We start from the raw sequence: 22,388 nt of genomic DNA on the forward strand, positions 1-22,388 counted from the left end.
ATATGGAACAAATGTTAATCCCTTTAATAATGGTTTTCCAGTAAAACGGATTGTTTTTACAGTGGCGTCACAACCTAGCACAGTGTCTGGTACCAATACCAGAAAGAGAATCTCTGCTGACTCCTTCTGCTGTCACTCAGAGTGATTTACCTAGAAGGTTCTGCTGAAGTTTTTCTCCCTCACCTGCCAAGTGTAGTATTGTAGATAACCAGCCAAGGCATCACAGGGAGACTTCTCCAAGGTGTCCACTCTGAACTGTTAAGCACGTGAGCACGGCAAGCTCTGGGGGGAATGAACTCCGACTCTGATTGGCTACTCATCCATCTCACTGCAGAGGACCACTGTGGCTTTGTCGCATCCCTGGAAGGTCACTGTCTTTTTAAAAATTTTTATTTATTTGTTTATTTTTGGCTGTGTTGGGTCTTCGTTGCTGTGCACGGGCTTTCTCTAGTTGTGAGCGGGGGCTACTCTTTGTTGCGGTGCGCAGGCTTCTCATTGCGGTGGCTTCTCTTGTTGTGGAGCACAGGCTCCAGGCATGTGGGCTTTAGTAGTTGTGGCACGTGGGCTCAGTAGTTGTGGCTCATGGGCTCTAGGGCGCAGGCTCAGTAGTTGTGGCACACGGGCTTAGTTGCTCCGCTGCATGTGGGATCTTCCCGGACCAGGGCTCAAACCCGTGTCCCCTGCATTGGCAGGCGGATTCTTAACCACTGCGCCACCAGGGAAGTCCTCACTGTCTTAAATATGAACAGTGTTCCAGTGATTTGCAAGCTTCCTAAGGGCAAGGAGCCCATTTAACACGTTCACAACATGCACCTGGCGTCCAGGACAGTCCTTTGCATTTGAATTAAAGAGGGAATGTGGACCAAAAGGCTGGTTTTGCCTTTGATCAAAGTAATGTTTTAATTGGTGCCGAGATCCTGACTCTGACTTGGGTACATGTCGTGTGCAAGCCAGCCTCCTACCCTCGTGGCAGGGGATGTGGCTGGCACAGGCAGAAGACGAAGTTTAACAGAAGGAAAACAGCTCTAGGAGTCAGCAGTGTGCCTAGTTCTTAGGAGGCAATCCCTTCCAAATCCTCCCTGTGCTTTTAAAGGTTGTCAGGATTTAGAAAACGAACATCTATCTAATACGTCTTCCGGAGGTGGCAAGTCTGTCCATGACCCCGCCGTGCTGAGGTGGTGTGTCTAGCGGGTGATGCCCGAGCCTTTTAGGAGTCAGCCGCGCGCATCTGTCGCCGCCAGGCAGGGACGGCAGTGGGGTTTGTGCCGTCAGAGGAGGATGCACATGGTCCTTGCAAATTGCCAACATCTAAGTGACGTCCAGTGTGCTCTTCCGGGGGCGGTGGTTAAGAACTCTTGATGGGAGAATAGTTTTCAAAGTTCAAAAAAAAAAAAAAATTTAGGAATGTTTTAGTGAATAGCAGGGACTGATTTATAAGCAGTCTTAGAAATGCAGAAAATTTAAGCTCAAGTGTTCACTTAAAACAGTGATGACAGTAAGTGGACAAAAATTCTTTTCTTGCCAAGCAAGGTGATGCTTCCTCAAAACTTCTCTTCGTTCTTCTCACTTCCAGATGATTTTTATTTCTTTTGGATGATTTTCAGGGTATTGGTTAGAGTTTAAATCAAGGAATTCATTTTCTAATAGGATAATTTGATTCTTTGATCATTAGAATGGAAATTAAATTTAAGTGGAGAATTAGAGACATTTAATAAATATATATATTTTCCTATCAAACAATATTCTTCTTGTGGAAGTTATAGAATATGAAGGCTATCTGGTGATAAAGGTAGACAGTGGACTCTGTACCTTAAAGTAATCACTTCCTACTATTCACATAAAGTTTGTACCATCAAAGAAAAGCTGTGACGAACCGTAAAGCTACTTGTAGCACTACAGAGAGTTTGAAATCACTGTGAGGAGAGTCATCTGTAGTTCAATAAATGGTGATATTTGGGGAGTTTTTTTTTTTTTTTTTTTGGTGGGGGGAGTAATTTTGTATTCCTGTATTAGGAGTACAGCAGACCTCACCTGAAATAACAGACATGTAATTGTTTGACTTTATTAAAATAACAATATTGGTATGCTCAATATTTAACTAACATGTAAGTTATTCAAGTAAATACTTTTCACTTTGAAATCAGCTTATGTAAATAGGTTGTAGTTTTTAAAAATTGAAGTATAGTTGATTTACAATGTTGTGTTAGTTTCAGGTGTACAGCACAGTGATTCAGTTATATCCATCTATCTATTATTTTTCAGATTCTTTTCCCTTATAGGTTATTACAAAATATTGAGTATAGTTCCCTGTGCTATACAGCAGGTCCTTGCTGTTTAACTATTTTATATATAGTAGTGTGTATATGTTAATCCGAAACTCCTAATTTACACCCCCCCCCCCCTTTTCCCCTTTGGTAGCCATAAGTTTGTTTTCTATGTCTGTGGGTCTATTTCTGTTTTGTAAATAAGTTCATTTGTATATATATTTTTTTTAGATCCCACATATAAGTGATATCATATGATGTGATTTTATTTTTTCCCCGCTTCACTGAGATATAATTGACATATTACATAAGTTTAAAGTGTACCATGTGATGATTTGATACACATATATGTTGTGAAATGTTTACCACAATAAGATTAATTAACACATCCTTCATGTCACATAATTACCATTTTGTTGTTGCTGTTATGATGAGAACCTTAAAGCTCTATTCTCATAGCAGCTTTCAAGTATACAATGCAGTATTGTTAACTCGGTCACCAGGCTGTACATTAGACCCCGGGAACTAACTCATCTTGTAACTAAACGTGTATACCCTTTGACCGACATCTCCCCATTTTCCTACCTTTTGGACCCTGCTACCACCATTTTACTCTGTTTCTATGAGTTCATTGTTTGTAGATTTCACATATGAGTGAGATCATACAGTATTTATCTTTGTCTTTCTGACTTATTTCACTTAGCATAATGCCCAGAAGGTCCATCCATGTTGTTGGAAATGGCAGAAGTTTTCTTTTTTTATGGCTAAATAATATTATATATAATACACATCACATTCTCTTTTTTCATTCAGTTGTCAGTGAACACCTAGGTTGTTTCCATGTCTTGGCTGTTGTGAATAATGCTGAAATGAATATGGAAGTGCAAATATCTCTTTGAGATCCTGATTTCATTTCCTTTTGATGTATATCCAGAAGTAAGGTTGTTGGATTGTATGGTAGTTCTATTTTTAATTTTTTGAGGAATCTCCATACTGTTTTCCCCAGTGGCTGCACCAATTTCCATTCCCACCCACAGTGCACCAGGGTTCCCTTTCCTCCACACCCTCCCCAGCATTTGTTGTCTGTGGTCTTTTTGATAATAGTCATTTTAACAGGTATGAAGTGATACCTCATTGTGGTTTTGATGTGCATTTTCCTGATGACTAGTGACGTTGAGCACCTTTTCATGTACTGTTGTCATTTGTATGTCTTCTTTGGAACAATGTCTATTCAAGTCCTCTGCCCATTTTTTAATCAAATTGTTTGGGGTTTTTTTTGCTACTGCGTTGTATGAGTTCCTTATATATTTGGATATTAACCCCTTATCAGATATATGGTTTGCAGATATTTTCTTCCATTCTTTAGGCTGTCTTTTCATTTTGCTGATTGCCTCTTTTGCTGTGTAGAAGCTTTTTAGTTTGACTTAGTCCCACTTGTTGATCTTTGGTTTTGTTACCTGTGCTTTTGATGTCTTATCCAGAAAGTCATTCTCAAGACCAGTGTTAAGGAGCTTTCCCCTTTGTTTTCTTATAAGAGTTTTACAGTTTTAGATCTTTAAGTCCATAATCCATTTTGAGTTACTTTTCGTGAGTGGTGTAAGATAAGGGCCCAGTTTCATTCCTTTACATGTGAATATCCAGTTTTTCCATTTATTGAGGAGACTGTCCTTTCCCCATTGAATTTTTTTAGCTTCCTTATCAAATATTATGTGACCTTATATACGTGGGTTTATTGATTCTATTCCATTGTTCTATGTGTCTGTTTTTATGCCAGTAACCATACTGTTCTGATTACTATAGGTTTGTAATATAGGGTGAAGTCAGAAAGTGTGATGCCTCCAGCTCTTTCTTTCTCAAGATTGCTTTGGCTATTCAGGGTCTTTTGTGATTCCATATGAATTTTAGGAATGTTCTTTCTATTTCTGTGAAAAGGGATGTACTGTCAAAGGTATACATTTATAAAAGATGATCAGTAGTTGTTTGTGGAATAAGGGATATTCCAGCCACATTGTCATGCACAGTTTTAAATGTAACTTATATGCAGCTATGCCACATTTCACCACTACCCCTTTTGTTTATTCAGAGTGGAAAACAAATGACGTTTCAGCTTTTTAAATTTCCTAATCATTTCTAAAGTTGGAATGAATTGCTACTGATAAAGAAAGCATTTTTCCCCCCATCTGCAGAAACAGCAGCTTCTATAAAAGCTGAATTATCACGTCAAGAACCTCAAATTAATGTAGTTATTAAATCTTAGAGCGGTCATAAGATCAAACTTCATAAGAAGACAGTTCTTGTATATTCATTTGAGCTATGAAATATAGTGGGTACCACAGGAAATGATCACGATATGTAAACCATCAGTTGCTCTTCTGCTTTTAAAGCCTGATGTTGAATATTGACAACCTTGGGTCCCAAAAGAGCAGGGACCTGTTAGAACTTAACTCTTTCCATTTAACTTGTTTTGAGGCTTTACCATTCTCTTTTTTTTTTTTTAATTTTTGTTTATTTGGCTGCATTGGGTCTTTGCTGCTGCGCGCGGGCTTTCTCTAGTTGCAGTGGGCAGGGGGCTACTCTTCGATGCGGTATGTGGGCTTCTCATTGTGGTGGCTTCTCTTATTGTGGGCTCTAGGTGCACAGGCTTCAGTAGTTGTGGTGCCTGGGCTCAGTAGTTGTGGCTCGCGGGCTCTAGAGCGCAGGCTCAGTAGTTGTGGCGCACAGGCTTAGTTGCTCCGTGGCATGTGGGATCCTCCCGGACCAGGGCTCGAACCCGTGTCTCCTGCTTTGGCAGGCGGATTCTTAACCACTGCGCCACCAGGGAAGTCCCCTAGGCTTTTCCATTCTTTAAAACTTTTCTTATTTTTAATAAAATAACGTTGTGCACAATTCTGTTTCGGGTTTTATCTATTCTGCTCTTAATTAGTTGTCTTCTTACAGAGCATTTGTTTCATTTGTTTGTTTAACCTGTTTTCTGGTTCAGAGCCTCAGACTCTGAAAGACTGGGGTTCTCATTCTTTTGGCAGCATCATCGAGTTCTTCTGTACCAGCTGCTGGGTTTAAAGTAGCTTTCTGCTCTCTAGGAGCTCAAGTGAAGTGCCAAAGGTAGGCAACAAAGTGGGTTATTGTTGTGAAATAGATGTGCTCTGGTAAAAAGAGGTAGAAGGAGAGGACTTAGTCACTTTTGGTTGCTCCTGTGGAGTGTGAGGGAGAAGGACTGCTCTGGGATGACTCAGTGCTCTGGCTTGGATGTGTAGATGGGCTGAGGATCATTTGGTGAAATTGAAATACGGAAGAAGGCACCGATTCTGGAGATGGCTGGTTGACATGGAGCTGTAGGGTAGTTGTTGAATTTGAGTATACAGCTCTGAAGGGAGGCCTAAGCTGGAGTGAAGCGAATACAGATACTAAACGAGGCAGGCTGAAGAACTATAGCCTGGAAACCTGACTGAAGGTTGTGACTAGAAAGGCAAAAAAGAAATGAGGAGAAATGGGTAATACGGAAGCTAGTGGAGGAGAGTTGCAGATGCCAGAAAGTCATGGGGACTGAAAGACATCCGCTGGCTTTGAAGGTAGGTCTCTGTTGGTGACTTTTCCCTGAGCAGTTTTGGTGGCAGCTTTTGGGCAAAAGACCACTGCTCTGTGTTAGTGAGTGAATCGACTTAAGGAACTGAAGGGAATAGATAGTTGTTTCCTTTATATACCTTGAGCGATTGGTTCCTTGTGAGAGCCTTCCTTTGCTCATCAACTGGCATAAACGGTGACACGGCCTGCGGTATTTACCACATATGTGCCTGTGAGCAATGGAAAAAGAGGCACAGATGAGGCGGTGAACCAAGCTTTTTTATGGATGGATGACTGATCAAATTTAAACAGTATTGTAATACTTGAAAAAACACTGTTTCTCTTCTATTTTGTAGACAAGTTCTCCACTCTTCTTAGGTGGTTATCATAATTCAGTTCTAAGCATACTTATTTAACAATCTGCATGCCTCAAACTTTAAATATCTTCCCTTGGTTCTGAATGGAAACGGGACAGGAAGAGAAGTTGCTACCAACACAGCGGTGACTCTCACCTATTCATGGACAGGAGAGCAAGGTCACCCGAGAAACTTATGTGCAGGTTGGAAGTATAAGGCTGGTGAACTGGACCAGAGGGTGTGGAGGTCCTTTCCTGTTCATTATCTGCCCCTGGTATGAAAACGTTAAACAGTTTTACCGTTTAAACAAAGGTCCCCATCTAGTTTTCTGGTAATTAATTTAATATTTTAAATTTCTAATGGTAACTGAATTTTCCAGCCTCTTAATTTTTATCTCTGTCATTTTAAGTTTAGTGTTCATTTTTGCATTGTTTTGTTTTAATGTGTTTTTTTTTGTTTTTTTTTTTTAAAGGGTTATTTATTTATTTATTTATTTTTGGCTGTGTTGGGTCTTCGTTTCTGTGCAAGGGCTTTCTCTAGTTGTGGCAAGCGGGGGCCACTCTTCATCGCGGTGCGCGGGCCTCTCACTATCGCGGCCTCTCTTGTTGCGGAGCACAGGCTCCAGATGCGCAGGCTCAGTAATTGTGGCTCACGGGCCCAGTCGCTCCGCGGCATGTGGGATCCTCCCAGACCAGGGCTCGAACCCATGTCCCCTGCATTGGCAGGCGGACTCCCAACCACTGCGCCACCAGGGAAGCCCAAATCACTTCCGTTTTTTTTTGTTTTAATGTTTTAATGCTGCATTATTTTGTTTTACTGTTGTTTCTCTCTTTTGTTGCTGTTGAAGATTTTTAAAATTTTTATCTATATAACATTTATTATATATCCAGAATTTATTATTGCTTTGAAGTTAGACTAGGAGTATATCCTTCATCTTTTATTGTAGGATTTTTTTCAGTCTCTTCCCCTAGTCTTTGCCATGCGTGTGCACTTGAGATTTAAAGTTTTTTGATGGTTCCCCCTCCCCCCATTTGCTTAAAGGAAAACATGTTATATTTATATCCCCCAAACAACATACAATGTGTTCATGTTTTCTTAGCCTTTTATTTTTGGAACTGATGTGTTAGGTAAGAACGATGTATTTCGCTTTTGTCCCAGGACAATAAATAACAAAAAGGGTCCTTAACCTTTTTGTTTATTTTTTGTGTTATTCAGCAGTGTTTTTATAGCCCGTTGTGGTAGGTTCAGCAATGGAGAATGAGGTCCTCATGCTGAGGGAAGAGAAAGTTGGAAGGAAGCAGTGGGCAGCAGAGTCAGTTGTCACAAAGTGGCCGAGCGAGGTGAAGCTGAAAGACCTCCCATTGCTTCAGCCCCAGGAAGTTCTTGGTGGTCTAAGGGAGAGCGGTTGGCAGTGAGGATGGACTGGGCCCGTTGCCAGGTTGTTCAGGAGCGACAGAGACATTGAGAGGATCTCCTGAGGAACAGGCTGGAGCCTTTACACCTTCTCTTTTGCTTTTAATGAACCCATATTCTGAGACCTTCGAGAAGGCTCCACACAAGTTCTCCAACTTCAAGATTGCCTGTTGCTAAATTTATTCCCCATCTGGATTGGAAGAAGGATTTAATGTGAACCTAGAGATGAAATTTTAGAGAAACTGAGAAGACTTGAGAGTTTATAGGTAAAGGATAGGCCCTTTTGCATTTGCAGCAACATGGATGGACCTAGAGATTATCATGCTAAGTGAAGGAAGTCAGAAAGAGAAAGACAAACACCTATGAAATCACTTATATGTGGAATCTAAAATATGACACAACTGAACTTATCTACGAAAACAGAAACAGACTCACAGGCACAGAGAACAGACTTATGGTTGCCAAGGGGGAGGGAGGGTAGCGGAGGGATGGAGTGGGAGTTTGGAATTAGCAGATGCAAACCTATATATAGAGAATGGATAAACAACAAGGTCCCACTGTATAGCACAGGGAACTATATTCAGTATCCTGTGATAAACCATAAAGGAAAAGAATATGAAAAAGAATATGTGTGTGTGTGACTGAATCACTTTGCTGTACAGCGGAAATTAACACAACATGGTAAATCAACTATACTTCAATAAAATTTAAAAAAAAGAAAGAGGTTAGGCCATTCTGGCCATAGAATAAGTCCACAAGACAATAAATGTTTGTTTTGTTTTCTTGTGCAGATGTGTAGAAAACCCACAGTTAGGTGTATTTTGCAGAGACTTCTTAAATCCAGATGGAGGTCTGGCTTACCTCAGGGTGTATCCTCAGGGGAGAGGAAAATAAGCAGCAAAATGAGCTTTTCCCAAGTATGAAAGGACAGGCGTTTGCTTTTCACACATGTAATGAAGTGTAGCTTGCTTGCTAATAGTGACTAAAGAGCATGGACCTGCGTAGACAACCCTGTGGATGTTGGGATTGCTAAGTAGTGGATCTCTGGGAGGATGGAAGTGAAATCCCATCTTCTGTTTCTTACTCATTCCACCCTATGTCCGTGGGGATGCAGCATTTGTGAAGGAATCAATTATCCATTTGTTAGTCAGAGGAGCCTTACAAATTATACATTAGCAGATTGATTTCTGAGGTTCACGTTGGGGGACCGAGAGCTTAAGGTGGGATGATGAGGAGCATCAGGGGAAAAGAAGTGGCCACAAAGAACACCATTAAAAGCAGCTTTCGAAACGACCGTGAATTCATTCCTAATTGAAGAGCTGACATAATCCATACTAAGTGTATTTATTTCAAGCCTCGTACATTAAGTAATTGATTATCACATGAGGTGTACATGTGGGTGATTTTGCCTTTTCTTTAAATTTAAGACCTTGAGACCACCTGTAGTAGACTTGGATTTAGAAGGTATGTGCTGGTCCTGGCCCCCTCCTGCTTACTGGGCTTCTTTTTTTTGTTCCATTAAGGAAACATTTTCGTATGTTCTATGGTGTCAGCTTGACATTATTGATTTTTGAACAAACTCACTTATATTGTCCAGAATTCCAAACATGTCTCCATTAGGAATAAAATTGTAGCTAATGGAAAATACAGCTGAGGCCATTTTTCTCTGGTCTTTTTTTTCTTCTGGTTCCTTACCCTTGTCTGCATCTATTTCAGTGGCCCATCTTCACAACATACTCCCTAGATTGCATGTATAAAACAGGAAAGGTCAGCATTGAAGAACGAATCTTGCCTTCCTGTTTCTCTCCTGTATCCTTTCTTTCCTGTTCAGTTGTTGTTGTTGCTGCTTATTTCTAGTGTTTAGAAACGGCAGATATACGTAAGGCATTTGTTTCTGACAGGAATGGTTATGTACCATTGACAGCTGTACTATTGAAATCCTGTTATTTATTCTTTATTAAATGTTATAGAAACTAACATGCATGGTGATGATACTCAGTTATTGCTCAAGATAAAAATGTGCTGCAGGTCCCCCAAAGGATGGCTTTAACAATTAAGATTAACTGTGGTTTCGTTTTGTTTTCAGATTCATGGATTTACTGTGTAATCGTTTAAAAATACTTATCTTTTGATTACAAACCATAAATATTTGTTGTAGACAATGAGCAGATCCTAGAAAGGGACAACCTACATAGTAATAGTATGTCAGCACCCAGATATAAGCAGTGCTAATATTTGGGGGAATCTGCTTCTAGTCACATATATTACATTCAAATACCTGTAAATAGAGTAGTATTTATAAACATCAGATTGTACTTACCCAGAGTAGCCAAATTATAAGTTTTGAGGGCACAGTCCTCCAGACTGCCGAGTCTGCTGAAGAATTCTGACACCAGCCGCAAGTTCTGGTGGGTTCCTAAATCCACCCTCATGTGTGATAATTATCTAAAGGCCTCACAGAACTCACTAAAAGCTATTATACTCACAATTCTGAGTTATTATGGGAAAAGGATACAGGTCAAGAATTCAGCCACAGGAAGGGCAGTGCCTGGGATGGTTCCGAAAGTGAAGCTTTCATTGTCCTCAGGACATGGAACCCTGACCCCTACATAAATGTGTGGCAACCAGGGAAGTTCAGCCCCATATTTAGGGATTTTACTGGGGCTCTGTTACGGAGGCATGATTGGTTGCTAGGTTGTCCACGTGGTTGATTTCAGCTTCTGGGTTGACCGATACCTTGTGACCCAAAGCCTCCACCCTAAATCACAGGCTTGGTCTTTGTGGCCCAAGCAGTCCCACCATAAGACGCTCCTATCAGGTGTGCAGGTGTGACATAGATGACTTCCCAGAAGCCAAGGGCAAAGGCCACACCTCTCTTTGTCTAAGGCCGTATTCTTCTCTAAATAATGCTTCTTTTTTAACTTAATTTTAAAAATGAAATTTAGATTCCTAGCTTTTAGAAATTTAGGTAATTTTTAAATTATTTATTTATTTACTTATTTACTTACCTATCTATCTATCTGTTTGCACCGGGTCTTAGTTGTGGCACGCGGGATCTTCGTTGCAGAATGCAGGATCTTTAGTTGTGGCACTTGGGCTCTTAGTTGTGGCATGTGGTATCTAGTTCCCTGACCAGGGATCCAACCCTCGCCCCCTGCATTGGGAGTGTGGAGTCTTAGCCATTAGACCACCAGGGAAATCCGTAGGTAATTTTCATTTCTCAGTGTCTTACAAAAGAAAACTGCTATGGAAAGCATCTTGTTGCAAAATAATCTTTGTACTTCTCCTTGGTTATAATAGGCAACACATATTTTAAAGAATTTTGATACACGTTACCAAATGATCCTTCGGAAAGTTTCTCCAAATTTGAATTAACTACTCCCAGTGTAAGAGGAGTGTCTATTTTTGTGCTTCCTCGCTAAAACTAAGGTGTTTGAAAAATCTTTGCTGATTCCATAGGTAAAATATTCTCATTGCTTTACTTTTCATGTATTGATTGTTACTGAGGTTGCCTCTTGTTCCTGTTTACCTACAGTTTGTCTGTTTCTTTTGTGAGTTGACTGTTTACTTGGTTTGATTTACGTGAGTAGAAAACCCAAATTTCTTCAAAAACCAAAGAATATTTTAAAATGTACGGTAAGCTGCCAAGTTGTTTGCAGTGTTCATGATAAGAGGTAAATATCCCTAATCTATAATGAGCTGTTGTGAATCAATTTTAAAATTATGGACACCCTGATAGCAAAACAATTTCTTTCTCTGGCTTCATGCTTAGAATGTATAGTTTAAGATTGCAGCTTTTACGGATGTATTAACTAGCTTCTCTTTCCAATTCTATTTGAAGTGACCTAAGAAGTAGAAAATATTTGTGCTCTCGTTTTAAAATAGGGAAAGAAGGAAGTAGTAAATAAACACGTGCTAAATACCTCATCTTCTAAATGAGCCAGTTAATACAGTTGCATTTATTTCGGGTGGGGGGGAGGAGACATAATTCAAGTATGATTTAGTAATTTAAAGATAATCACTAACAAGGTAAAAATAGAATAAACAATATCTAAATTCTTCTTTGATAGGTCAAGAAAAAAGAATTTGAGTAACAGCAAAAGAATAATAATGAGATGGAGAAACATAATTTTTAAAAGTATAAAGTTATGTAGCAACTAAGAGAACACTAAATGGGCCAGGTATTCTGTTACTAAAAGAAAAATAGCCTCAGCTTTGAAGGACAAATATCCCACCAGCTGATGGAAGTGAAAAATAAAGATGTGAGCAAAAATAGATTATAAAAAGCCAAACAAAAATTAAGCATGTTGGCAGTAACAATATAAGAAAAAATAGAGTTTAAGGCAAAAGAGCATTAACCAGCAGAATGCATATTATATTGATGATAGGTACAAGTGAAAAGGAAAATATAACAATTATACCCTTTGATTTGCCAAATTATAGGTCATCTAATAGCTGGATCAAAATGGATTTGAAAATCAAGGAGGAATGGACAAAACTACAATTGTAGTGGGAAGTTTTTGAAGCATGTTTCTATCAGTCTTTGCTAGATCAAGAAGAAAAAATTAAACAAGGACATATAGAAATTAAATAATATATATAACATTATTAAAAATATATGTATTTTGAACCCTAAAATAGAAAATATGAATTACTTCAAAATGATACCTTATGTTTCAAAGAGCAACCCATTAATTTAACAGATAGACACAGACCACATATCCGACCATAACTGTAGTCACACTAGAGTTTATTAATAATTTGATAAATAAGCAGATAACACCACCACCATCCTTAGAAATGAAACAAAACAAAATAAAATGTTACTTTTCCCAAAGGAGATATAATTATTACAATAACAGTATTTTCTGGTCTCTGGTTTGTGGCCATTGGTATACCCAAAGGCAAGTGCAAAATATTTGATTATTTTATGATTAAGAAATGAGCAGTTACAACTAACGAGCAATATACTAATGCCAGGAAATTAGAGTAAGGTCAACGAAATTGTTCCAAGGCAAAAAGGGCATAATTAGTATGGACTAAGAGTAGGAATTAATAAAATAGAAAACATTTAAAAATACAGCAAATAGGTACTTCCCTGGTGGCACAGTGGTTAAGAATCTGCCTACCAATGCAGGGGACTTGGGTTCGAGCCCTGGTCCGGGAAGATCCCACATGCCGCGGAGCAGCTAAGCCCATGAGCCACAACTACTGAGCCTGCGCTCTAGAGCCCACAAGCCACAGCTGCTGGGCCTGCGTGCCACAACTACTGAAGCCCGCGCGCCCTAGAGCCTGTACTCCACAACAAGAGAAGCCGCTGCAATGAGAAGCCTGCGCACCGCAATGAAGGGTGGCCCTCGCTGACCGCAACTAGAGAAAGCCCGTGAGCAGCAGTGAATACCCAATGCTGCCAAAAATTTAAAAATAAATAAATAAATTTATTTTTAAAAACCCAGCAAATTGATTGATGGTAGTATTGCTTCTATAAAAAGGCCAATACAACTGATAAATAGCTGATAAGGATAATAGTAAAAAAGGAAATAAAATATTAACATACATGTGACATAGTGCTGTTTATATATTTTCATATTTCCAAATAGGAAAACTAATATTACCTACCTCATAGAATTTCTGTGAGGAGTAAATTATATAATATGTATAGAACTCTTAGAATAGAGACTGATGTATAATAAGCATATAGTAAATGTTCACTGATTAGTAGTCATATTACTACTTACTAGTAGTATTAATATCATTAGTATTATTAAAATATTAAAAGAATACAAAGTGAAATGAAAATATTTCATCATTAAGAACTTGGAATGCACAATTTTCTGGGAAAATGTAAATGACCAGAATAGAATTAGGACATTTGAGTAGCTTGACAGTTATGGGAAAAATAAGCGTAAACCAAGAAATAATCCATTGAAGGTGTAGATCCCAGACATTTTTATGGATGGGCAAATTCTTCTTAATTTTATTTAGAAATCTTTAATGTTTGTTCTTATTTTGAAATATAACTTTTTTTTTTTTAAGTAATTCATTTTGTTCACTTTTTTTTTTTTTAATTTATTTTTGGCTGTGTTGGGTCTTCGTTGCTGTGCGAGGGCTTTCTCTAGTTGCGGCGAGCGGGGGCCACTCTTTGTCACGGTGCGCGGGCCTCTCACCATTGCGGCCTCTCATTGCAGAGCACAGGCTCCAGACGCGCAGGCTCAGCAGTTGTGGCTCACGGGACTAGTTGCTCCGCGGCATGTGGGATCTTCCCAGACCAGGGCTCAAACCCGTGTCCCCTGCATTGGCAGGCAGATTCTCAACCACTGCGCCACCAGGGAAGCCCTGAAATATAACTTTTTAAAACCCATTTTAAAATGTGCAGGGGAACAAACAGTAATAAAGCAAACAATACTGTTAACTACCACTCTGTCAAGAGCAGACCGTGTGATCCCCTTCCCCACCCGTACTCGCAGTTCCCTTAGTGGGAGCCACTGTGCTGACCTTCGTAGGAATAACTGCTTAACTTTTCTTTTTCATTTTATGTCCTCTGTGTGCACCCCCTGGACACTGTGGTGTAGTCGTGCCTATTTTTATTAGGTTGTGTAAGTGGAATCATATTGTACGTATCAGGAATGAGAAAAGCCTGCTGACTGTCACTGCTACTCCCAGAATAAAACAAAGTATGAGACCTCTAAGGGGAGACATAGGAAACTTTATTTAGAGATGTTAAAGAAGGCCTAATAAATGGAGAAATGCTCCATGTTTATGGATTAGAAGGCTCAACGTATTGTAAACATATCAAAGGGAGAGCTCTCAACGCTTCACCTTAGGTGAGTTTGAGGAAATTTTCTCCTTGTATGCTAAGAGTTTTTACCATGAATGAGTGTTGTTTCATCAAACACTTTTTGCATCATTGAGATGACCTTACGAATTTCCTCTTGAGATGATCTTATGATTTTCCTCTTTTATTAATAAAAAAAATTATCATATATTAATTCTGCTATCTTGTATCAGCCTAGTAGTTTTGGAGTAAAATTATCTTTTTTATATATGCTGACTTTGTTAATATTTTCTTTAGGATTTTTTCATTTCTGTTCATGAGTGAGATTTACTTGTATTTTTTCTTTTTCATAAAATCCTTTGTTGAGTTTTGTTGTTGTTAGGTTATGCTGTCCTGGTAAAATGAGTTGGGGAGCATTTCCTTTTTATTCTGTTGTCTGGAAGATTTTGTGTGTGATTGGAAGTTTGTGTTCTTTGAACTGTCTCATGAAATTAATATTCTAGTGAGTGAGTTTGACAGTAAATAAGTAAAATACGTAGTAAGATAGTGGTAAGTGCTAAGGTGATATGAGAAATAAAGCAATAACCATCTTGCAAAAATATACAGGAGACCACATATACAATGTCAGGGTAAGATATTGTACCAAGACCTCATACCCTTAAAAAAAAAAAAAATGAAATGGACAAGAAAAGAACAAACATTAATAGAAAAAATAAGAGATGTGAACAGAGTTTTTAGAAGAACAGATTAATTGGCCGACAGGCTTAAGAAAATGTTTAAGTTGTTAGTAGTTGGGGAAATAAATCAGTGAATATTGATCATGGGCAAAAAAAAAAAAAGTTAACCATTGCTAACAGGTATAAAGGAAAAAGGATTCTTATACCTTGTAGTTATGATTTATTTTCCCCCATAATATTGCTAATGTGGCGATACAAATTAGTTTCTACTAAGGAAGAAACATGTTGTAATAAAAAGTTGGGTTTATTCGTACTAAGAATATCACCGTGTGGCCTAGCCACATAGCAGTACTAAGGCTCTAGACAGCTCACGTAAACTCTTGAGGCCTCATTTTCCTTATTGTGAGGTGGAGATAACCGTCCTACGCTGACTGCTTTCACCAGAAGTTGTGAGGATCAGCTAACGTGTATGCCAGGTCTTTGAAAATAATACAGTGTGATTCCTAGAACCTTAGCACAGGCCATGAGCACAGAGTCCAAGAACAAATGACGTACAGTTTGACAGGCACATGGGGAGAAGATGTACCTCTCGATGTAAGTTGTACAGAAGGGCCTTGTGAAGAAGCATTGTACTCAGCACTGAGGCTCAGTTTGGTGGGCCTGGAACAGTGCTGCCCTGTAGAACTTTCTGAAATGATGAAAACCTTCCGTGATCTGTGTGCTTTTTCATACAGTAGCCGCTAGTCACATGTGGCTATTGAGCACTTGTGCAACGGAGGACATGAATTTTTAACTGTGATTGATTTTAACTAACTTAACTTTCTGTATAGTCACACGTGGATAGTACCATATTGGTTAGGACAGGAAACCTTGGCAGTGATCAAGCTACACACATCTATTGAATTATAATCTGAGGTAGGTTATAACCAGAGACCAATTAAATTACAGTCAGGTATGTGGGGTTTATATTTGCCACAAGTAAAATGGGCATTAAAATGTTGTTTGACGAACAAAAGATCAGAAGCAGGAAGTTGTTAACAGAAGGTGCTCAGTGAAGAAAGCATTTATCCAAAGAAGACTGTAGAAGCTGCGCATTCAGACTCGTCGGCCAGAAGTCCAGACACACTGGCCTCATTGCTTTCCCAGTTCAGCTTTTGTTTTGCATCTTCCTTGCTGCCCATCACAAAGTTCTCTTCACTGCTCTTAAGGTCAGAGCCCTGGCTCTGCTTTTTCTCTGTTGTGAATCTCATCCGTGGGGTTGGTTTATTCTCCTATAAATGGATCAAATATGTCTGTAAGGTCCTTTCCTGTTCTAACATTCTAGGAACTTTTAAGGAGATAGCTTGGTTTTCATGAGCTGCATTTCAGGAGTGATTTAGGGATCAGGATGAGAAAGGGTTCTGCAGCCAGTTATCTCCACCTGTAACACGGGAATTTCTCTCAGCAGTATCAGTCAGTGGGTGGCCTTTCCAAGGTCAGGGAGTCTTGGTCTGTCCTGGCCATTACTTACTAGCTTGGAGATATTTTCCGTTGAGCATGGAACAATCAATTTTGTGTATTTCCATTTTATTCTTATACACAAACCAAATTATTTTAAGGTAAGGTATTTAAAAAAATGAATTTGCAGGCTCATGTTGAAACTGATGAAGTCTTACTTCTCTTTTTGTGGTTAATTTGTTCTATCATGTTTTGTGGAAGATAGTTGTAAACTGTCATTACTTAAGAAGCAAAAAAAAAGAAACGGTTGTCATTTTTTAATGTTGTCAACATTTACTGATTTTGATTTCTCTTTAGAAAATCCACCTGTATGAATATTTTAGTGAGTGAACAGTTGGCTACATAGCGAACTGGAAAACTGAAAAATATTAAAAGTACAGTTGTGTGTTTACTCTTGGGAAAATACATCCAAAGTAGAATGCCTAATTCCATCTTCACAGATTTTTAAATTTGAGATTACTCAAAAGAATGGAGGATGACAAAGTTAGTTACTATCAGTTAGACCCTGTGGAATTCCCCCAGAAAGTACTAAGCATAGAGTATAAATAAAAAGTTGATTTAGTAATTTATAAGAGACGAAGAAATGGATTGGCTGGTGAGCCAAAGTAAAATAACTAAGATTTTAGAGTTGCCATATGATCCAACAATCCCACTCCTGGGCATATATCCAGAGAAAACTCTGATTCGAAAAGATACATGCACCCCAATATTCATAGCAGCACTATTTACAATAGTCAAGACATGGAAGCAACCTAAATGTCCATCAACAGAGGAATGGATAAAGAAGATGTGGTACATACAGACAATGGAATATTACTCAGCCATAAAAAAAGAATGAAATAATGCCATTGGTATAGACGACCTTATTTACAAAGCAGAAATAGAGATACAGATGTAGAGAACAAACGTATGGATACCAAGAGGGAAAGGGGGAGGTGGGATGAATTGGGAGATTGTGATTGACATATATACGCTATTGATACTATGTATAAAATAGATAACTAATGAGAACCTACTGTATAGCACAGGGAACTCTACTCAGTGCTCTGTGGTGACCTAAATGGGAAGGAAATCCAAAAAAGAGGGGATATAGGTGTATGTATAGCTGATTCACTTTGCTGTGCAGTAGAAACTAACACAACATTGTAAAGCAACTGTACTCCAATAAAAATTAAAAAAAAAAAAAAAGAATGAAATAGTGCCATTTGCAGCAGCATGGAGATTATCATACTAAGTGAAGAAAGTCAGAAAGAGAAAGACAAATCCCATATGACATCACTTATACGTGGAATCTAAAATATGACGTAACAGAAACAGACTCACAGACACAGAAAACAAACTTACGGTTACCAAAAGGGAGAGGTGGTGGGGCAGTGATAAATTAGGAGTTTGGGATTAGCAGATACACACTACTGTATATAAAATACATAAACAACAAGGTCCTACTGTACAGCACAGGGAACTAGATTCAATATCCTGTGATAAACCATAATGGAAAAGGATATTAAAAAGAATGTGTGGGGCTTCCCTGGTGGTGCAGTGGTTGAGAATCTGCCTGCCAATGCAGGGGACACGGGTTCGAGCCCTGGGCTGGGAAGATCCCACATGCCACGGAGCAACTAGGCCCGTGAGCCACAACTACTGAGCCTGCGCGTCTGGAGCCCGTGCTCCGCAACAAGAGAGGCCGCGACAGTGAAAGGCCCGCGCACCGCAATGAAGAGTGGCCCCCACTTGCCACAACTAGAGAAAGCCCTCGCACAGAAACGAAGACCCAACACAGCTAAAAATAAATAAATAAATAAAAAATTAAAAAAAAAAAAAAAAAGAATGTGTGTGTGTGTATATATATATATATATACCTGAATCATTTTACTGTATACCAGAAACTAACATGACATTGTAAATCAACTATATTTCAATTAAAAAAAGAAAACTAAAATTTTTCTTTACATCATGATTTTTATTTTGGTTTTTGTTCTTTTAACGAATTTGGCTGGGAAAGAATTTTAGGACTGTGGAGTAAATAGAACAGAACAAATAAAAAGGTACGTAACAGGTAAGAAAAGTACCGTTTTTAGCTGGTTCTTCAAGTACGTGAAATAGGTAATTTGGGGAAATCTTAGGTTTCTGGGCTTTATTACATGTCTGGGAACAAAGCTATATTTTACCATTTTCATTTGCAGAAGCAAAATATGTCTTGGACTCATGCATCTAACTAATAGACAACTTGTATCACTTACATTTTACGAAAAGCCAAGGCATTTAACTTTGATATATATGTTTCTGAAGGTTTACCATGTTTGTTTGTTCTTTTGTTTTTAATAGAGTCCTGTGAAGATAAATCAGATTAGCCTGGATGAAAGTGGCGAACACATGGGCGTGTGTTCAGAGGATGGCAAGGTATGGGGATTACACGGTCACGTGGAAAGCAGTGCTCCAGCTCTGTGGGCTGTGATGTTACCAGCTCCAAGGGCTCGGAGCAGCGCTGTGCCTACTGTACCTGCAGTAGGAGAACCTTGATTATTCTTTTTGGGTATCGGACTTGCTCCCGATTGCTCATAATTAAAGTAAAATATATTTTGCACAAATGTGCCTTAGGAAAAATAATTACAAGAATGTCAATAATGTAACTAGTATTAAGCTGATTAACAGCTGTGGCAGAGGGACATGTCACCTTAATCATTACTGCTGTGCCACTTAGGCTTCAGCGACTGGTCTGCAGTTCCTGCAAGACAGTGGTTTAATGCCTTTCTGCCATAAATCCACAAAATTGGATTTTGTGGGCATGATTTCTGTGGGCTGGTGGTTTTTATTTTCACACACCAGTTATGAATGTTTCTCTTGAATTATAGAATCTTTTGATAAGCAATCATAGTTTATCAGAAGAATAAAGTGTCTTACAGTGGCCACATTAAATAAATGTAAAATCAATATATGTACAGTTTCTAAAAACCTGGCCCCTACTTCCTCGACCGAGGACATACATCATTTGTGCAGTGTATAACTAACAATTATCAGTGCTTCTTGCTGATGTTGAGCTGTGACATTTAGTGGTTGTAGTGATTGATTTTCCACTTATAAGAATGTCTTTTGTTTTTCAGTCAATGGAAGGGTTTGCTACTGTTGGTTTGCAATGATAAAATTCTAATGCACAGTGTATTTAAGCTACTCTTCTAAAATAACAGTTGAAGAAGAGAGTGCATTAAGAATCATTACAGAACCTTACATATTCTTGACTGCATAGAGCAGATTTCCTAATCTAATTTTATGTTTTTTACGGGATCTAAATTCAATGGGCCATTAGGATAAGTAAATTAAAAACAGTGTAATCAGTGTAAAAGATTTATACCCATTTAATCTGTTAACAAAAGAAAAATGAAGTCTTCTTAACAGACAAGAATGCATTTTTATATATCTAAGCTTAATGTTACCCAAAGAGTCTAGTAATAGTAATTGGAACACTCATGCTTTTCAAAAAGCACTGTCAAATTTTCTGAAATTCTGAGATGAACCAGACCATCAAAGATAGATAAGGGAGGAGTTGGTGTGTGCAGAAATTGAGAAGAATTATCCAAACTCTTGAAACATTTCGTATTTATAAGAAAGATCATCTTCATTTTTGTTTTCTGAAAGGTGAGGAGGAATTCTTTCTGGATTAATGCCAATGTAATTGAACTAATTTGTTGAAGGAGAATATTGTTTTTGAATTGGAAAAGAACTTATACTAAGATACTTCGTCTAAGAATTTTCAGAACTCTAAATTTTGAAGAATTACTATTTGATGCGGCAAAGCAGTATATTTTAACTACTGTGTCTGGTGGGTAACGAGATGACCCTCAGATATCTCCTGGCACACTTCTTGGCAAGCACCTCTGTTTTCCTATTTTAGTCAAATTTATAACTGCCATATTTTGTTGTAGACCCATGATGCCTTTTTAAAGAATGGTTTTCTCATATATTTTATCAGCGTTGATAGAATTGAAAATAAATATTTCAGCGCACGTAGTTGTGTAAGCTAGCCTTCCTCGTGGGTTAGTCAGAATTGTGAAAATTGAGGCGCTAATATACAGTGATCTGGTAAAGTGGTTAGTGGTGATAGCAACATAAAGATTATTAAGCAAGATCAACTCCAGATACCTAGATCTCGTGCATCTTTCAATGGCTGTTGTGATTTTTCTTTCTTTAGTGCATTAAGATTCCTAGATAAATCATTACCTTCTATTTCACAGATAACCTTTGATATTCAGTTTTAAAGTCGTAATTCTAACAGTTGTTTAAAATTTACTCTGTTCAGTCAGCTGGTGCTCAGTTCTAATCTTTTTATTTATTCTCGAGTTCCAAATTTTGAAATACACTCACACATATACTGTGTGTGCGTGCGCGCGTTTGTGTGTGTGTGTTACTGGTATACATTTTTAGGTAACTTTCAGCATAAGTACGTACCAGGCTTATTTTCTGATCTCTTGCCTGTGTCGCCCTCATACATAAACTAGAATTAATTTAATATAGAATTCTGGGTTGAACTATTTTCTCTCAAAGTTTTGGAGACTTTGCTCCCTTCTGACTAACCTTTATTTTCCTAGACATGTCAGAGGCCAGCCTACTTTTGTTGTTTCACAAAACCTTTTTAATTTTTTTTTTTTTTTGTCCTGCCTTGGAGCTCAGACTCATCATAATAACAACACCACTACCAATGGCAACGAACAGCCCTTGTAATTCAGTTTGCTAAGTTAATGTCTTGTTTGGGTCTATTTTCATTCATTTTGTCTGGAACAGGGTAAGTCCTTTTGATCCATATACTGAAGTATTGTTTTCATTTCAGGAAAGTTGACTTCAGTCCTGATTTTGATTATTGCTTCAGTTCCACGTGTTTTCATTTCTTCAGAGAAACTCAATAATACTTAGGCTGGAGGCGGTATTGTGAAGAGGCTAAGAGCATCGCTCTGCACCGCGCCTGCCTGGGCGGCTTTCCCACTCTTCTCTGTTAGGTCAGGGATGTTGCTTGACCCCCGGCCCCTCCACTGCCTCAGCTGGGCAGTGGGCACAGTGCGAGGCCTGGATGGGAATGTGGCAGAGCCAGTGCTGGGTGTGTGGGAAGTTCTAAGTTCATTGTGTTTTTATTGCTAACCCTTCACTAACCATCTGTAGTCTGGCCTCTTCCCCTCCCATTTTGTTGTACCTCACTCACCTTTTCAAGGTAAGATGGTGAATGGATAAGCCCTATCGACCCTTCTTCTCTTTTGAAAATATATGTAGAGGGGTTCCCTTTTCTCTACACCCTCTTCGGCATGTATCGTTTGTAGATTTTTTTGATGATGGCCATTCTAACCGGTGTGAGGCAATACCTCACTGTAGTTTTGATTTGTATTTCTCTAATAATTAGTGATGTTGAGAATCTTTTCATGTACTTTTTGGCCATTTGGAGAAACGTCTATTTGGATCTTCCACCCATTTTTTTTATTGAGCTGTTTTTTGATATTGAGCTGCACGAGTTGTTTATATATTTTGGAGATTAATCCCTTGTCGGTCACTTCATTTGCAAGTATTTTCTCCCATTCTGTGGGTTTTCTTTTTGTTTCGTTTACGGTTTCCTTTGCTGTGCAAAAGCTTTTAAGTTTAATTAGGTCCCATTTGTTTATTTTTGTTTTTACTTTCATTACTCTTGGAGGCGGATCAAAAAAAGATCTTGCTGTGATTTACGTCGGAGGGGGAGGGATAAATTGGGAGATTGGGATTCACATATACACACTACTATATATAGAATAGATAACTAATAAGAACCTACCAAATAGCACAGGGAACTCTCTTCAGTACTCTGTAATGGCCTGTATGGGAAGAGAATCTA

At 38.6% G+C, this 22,388-nt stretch overlaps 1 protein-coding gene across 2 annotated transcripts in view; it reads left to right on the plus strand.

Moving 5' to 3' along the window:
- VPS41 (VPS41 subunit of HOPS complex) overlaps nt 1-22,388 on the plus strand; it is a 182,901-nt gene that overhangs the window by 69,578 nt on the left and 90,935 nt on the right. For both annotated transcript variants that reach the window (XM_082399755.1, XM_082399756.1), the window contains exon 5: nt 18,869-18,943. In XM_082399755.1, the coding sequence (XP_082255881.1) occupies nt 18,869-18,943 (75 nt within the window). The remainder of the gene's footprint in view (nt 1-18,868; nt 18,944-22,388) is intronic.

The sequence above is a fragment of the Balaenoptera borealis genome (genome assembly GCF_965194805.1).
Source record: "Balaenoptera borealis genome assembly, chromosome: 7".
Lineage (NCBI taxonomy): Eukaryota > Metazoa > Chordata > Mammalia > Artiodactyla > Balaenopteridae > Balaenoptera > Balaenoptera borealis.